The 2,751-nt window shown below is 40.8% G+C and overlaps 1 protein-coding gene across 1 annotated transcript in view; it reads right to left on the reverse strand.

The window, feature by feature from the left end:
- PDCL (phosducin-like) overlaps positions 1–2,751 on the reverse strand; it is a 10,966-nt gene that overhangs the window by 4,249 nt on the left and 3,966 nt on the right. Inside the window, exon 2 of the mRNA XM_006834736.1 lies at positions 2,196–2,377. Within this exon, the coding sequence (XP_006834799.1) occupies positions 2,196–2,377 (182 nt within the window). The remainder of the gene's footprint in view (positions 1–2,195; positions 2,378–2,751) is intronic.

Below are 2,751 nucleotides of genomic sequence, written 5' to 3' on the forward strand. Positions count from 1 at the left end.
AATTTGATTTCTATGTGATCCATCTGGTGAGGTCCATGTATATACTTGTCTCTTATGCTGTCTAAAGAAGGTATCTGAAATGAACAAATCATTGATTTTACAGAATTCTATCATGCGTTCTCCAGCATCATTTCTATCACCAAGGCCATATTTTCCAACCACTGATCCTTCCTCTTTGCTCCCTACCTTTGCATTCCAATCACCAGTAATGATCAATACATATTGATTGCATGTTTGATCAATTTCAGATTGAAGAAGTTGGTAGAATTCTTCTATTTCCTCCTCACTGGCGCTAGTGTTTGGTATGTAAATTTGAATAATAGTGGTATTAACTGGGCTTCCCTGTAGGTGTATGGATATTATACTATCACAGACAGCCTTGTACCTCATGACTGATCTGGATATGTTCTTTTTGACAATCAATGCAACACCATTCCTCTTCAATTTGTTCTTTCCAGCATAGTAAACCATGTGGTCATCAGATTAAAAATGGTCAATACCAGGCCATTTCATCTCACTAATGCCTAAGATATTGATGTTTATACATTCCATTTCATTTTTGACAACTCCCAATTTTCCCAGATAAAGACATTGTAATCCCTGATACTGAGTTCTAATGGATCACCCCCATGATGTAATCAGCCCTGATTTAATTTAACTATCCTGTGCGTTGTAAGGCCATTTCCATGAGAACAGACACAAACTACAGATTAGTTTGTTTTTTGAGTCAATATCTTAAGTTATGTTTTTGCTAAGTGTCATGGAGTCAGTTCAGACTCATAGGGATCCTATATAGCGTGGGTTTCCAAGGAGCAGCTGGTGGGTTTGCACTACTCACTTTTTTGCTAGTAGTCTAGTGTTTATCCTACAGCACCACACCAGGACTCCCCTTTTGAAATAAACAAACAAAGCTAAGAGGGGCCTACTACCCCTAAGGAAGAAGAAGCAGAGATGGAGTGTGTCCGTTAAAACCTGAGGTCCCTGCTCCATGGAGCTCTCCAAGGAATGCTGGGCCTACAGATGCTGAAAGGAGACAAGGACCTTTCTCCAGAGCTTCAGAAAAAGAAAGCCTTTCCCTAAAGCCAGCACTCTGATTTGGACTTCTATCCTCCTCAACTGTGAAAGCAGAACTTTCTGTTTGTTAAAGCCGTCCACTTGTGGTATTTCTGTTAGAGCAGCACTAGAGAACTAAGACAGGCCACAACAAAATGATCTCAGGCACTTCTAGACATTACCCAGGGTCAGATGAGATAAAGGAAATATGAGGGTCCTATTACTATTGGGACGGATCCTTGGTGGTGCAGTGGTCAAGTGCTTGACTGCTAACTGTAAGGCCAGTAGTTGAAATACACAAGCTGCTTGGAGGGAGAAGATGTGACAGTCAGCTTTCATAAAGATTTGTTGTTATTGTTATGTGTCATCAAGTCGGTTCTAACCCATAACGACCCTGTATAGGCTTTCCAAGGAGCATCTGGTATGTCTGAACCAACCTTGGGTTTCAAACTGACCTTGTGGTTGAGTGCTTATCCTATAGTGCAACCCTGGAAATCCTATGGGACAGTTTTATCTTATAGGCTTACTATGAATCAGAATCAACTCAACAGCATTGGGCTTGGGTTGGTTTAATATTGTGAAGTTAAGCCTCAGTTACAAATACCTTTTACTTTCAGAGTATCCATTTGTTTCCATTGTATTGCCTCCTTAAAATAAATCCTCAGGAACAGGCTTTAGGCCACAGAGAGCAACAATAGGAATATTTAGGTTAGAATCCCAGCTCCACCATTAAGTACTTATGTGACCCTGAGCAAGTTACAACACCTCTAAGTAAAAGCTTCCTCATCTATAAAATGGGGTAATACCACCACCCTCACAGGGTTATATTATGTTCTGGGCCCAAAGCCAGCCTTCAATAAAGGATAGGGAAGTAGCATTTGTAATGGTTCAGGTACTGTCACAGCATTTAACATATAGATTAACCTCATTTACCCAATGAAAAATCATTGACAAGAGACTTCCCCAAGGTCCCTAATGGCCAAGCTGAGATTTAAACTCAGACATGTCTCAGTTATGGCACGACTCTGTATTTTCCTCTGCACTGTGGAGCTTCTTGGTACATCTCTTCTAACTCTTGAATCGATAACCCCAGCTCTCACAGCCTGGCAGCTACTGAGTAAATCCTGACTACTACTAATTACCTTTCCACTGATCTTCTCCTGGAGGTCCTTCTGTTTCTGTTGCTCCTCCTCCTCATCCAGATGAGACCTGCAGGTCATCGACAGCTTTTTGATCAGTCTTTCCATCTCCCGGCACTGCTCTTCCCTCTGCTCTGTCTCCAATTGTTTGAAACGGCGCCAGTCATTGATCACACCTTTTGGACCTGAGTCGAATTGAACATGGAAGTTACCATGAGAAATGGACAAGAATTATGGACCAGGTGCTCGAAGTTCATAGTGGCCTAAAGCTTGTTCTATCTACCACATAGCAACACCTACACAGAGGCACAGTGGGCTACACGCAATGATGTCCACCAAAGCACGGACTGCAATAATTAAAGGTCCAAGCAAATGCATAACATGAACAGACAAGTTAAATAAATCAAGGTTCAACTACTCAAAGCAACTCTTAGAAAAAATGAGGAGGCTCTAGATTTCCTGATGTGAATCTATACACTTTTATAACTAATATATTACTAGTTAGAAAAGTGTACATCAGATGTTTATAAAATGATCTAGATGTATGTGTATGATATAT

This window comes from Chrysochloris asiatica, unplaced genomic scaffold (assembly GCF_000296735.1).
Source record: "Chrysochloris asiatica unplaced genomic scaffold, ChrAsi1.0 scaffold00014, whole genome shotgun sequence".
Classification (NCBI taxonomy): Eukaryota; Metazoa; Chordata; class Mammalia; order Afrosoricida; family Chrysochloridae; genus Chrysochloris; species Chrysochloris asiatica.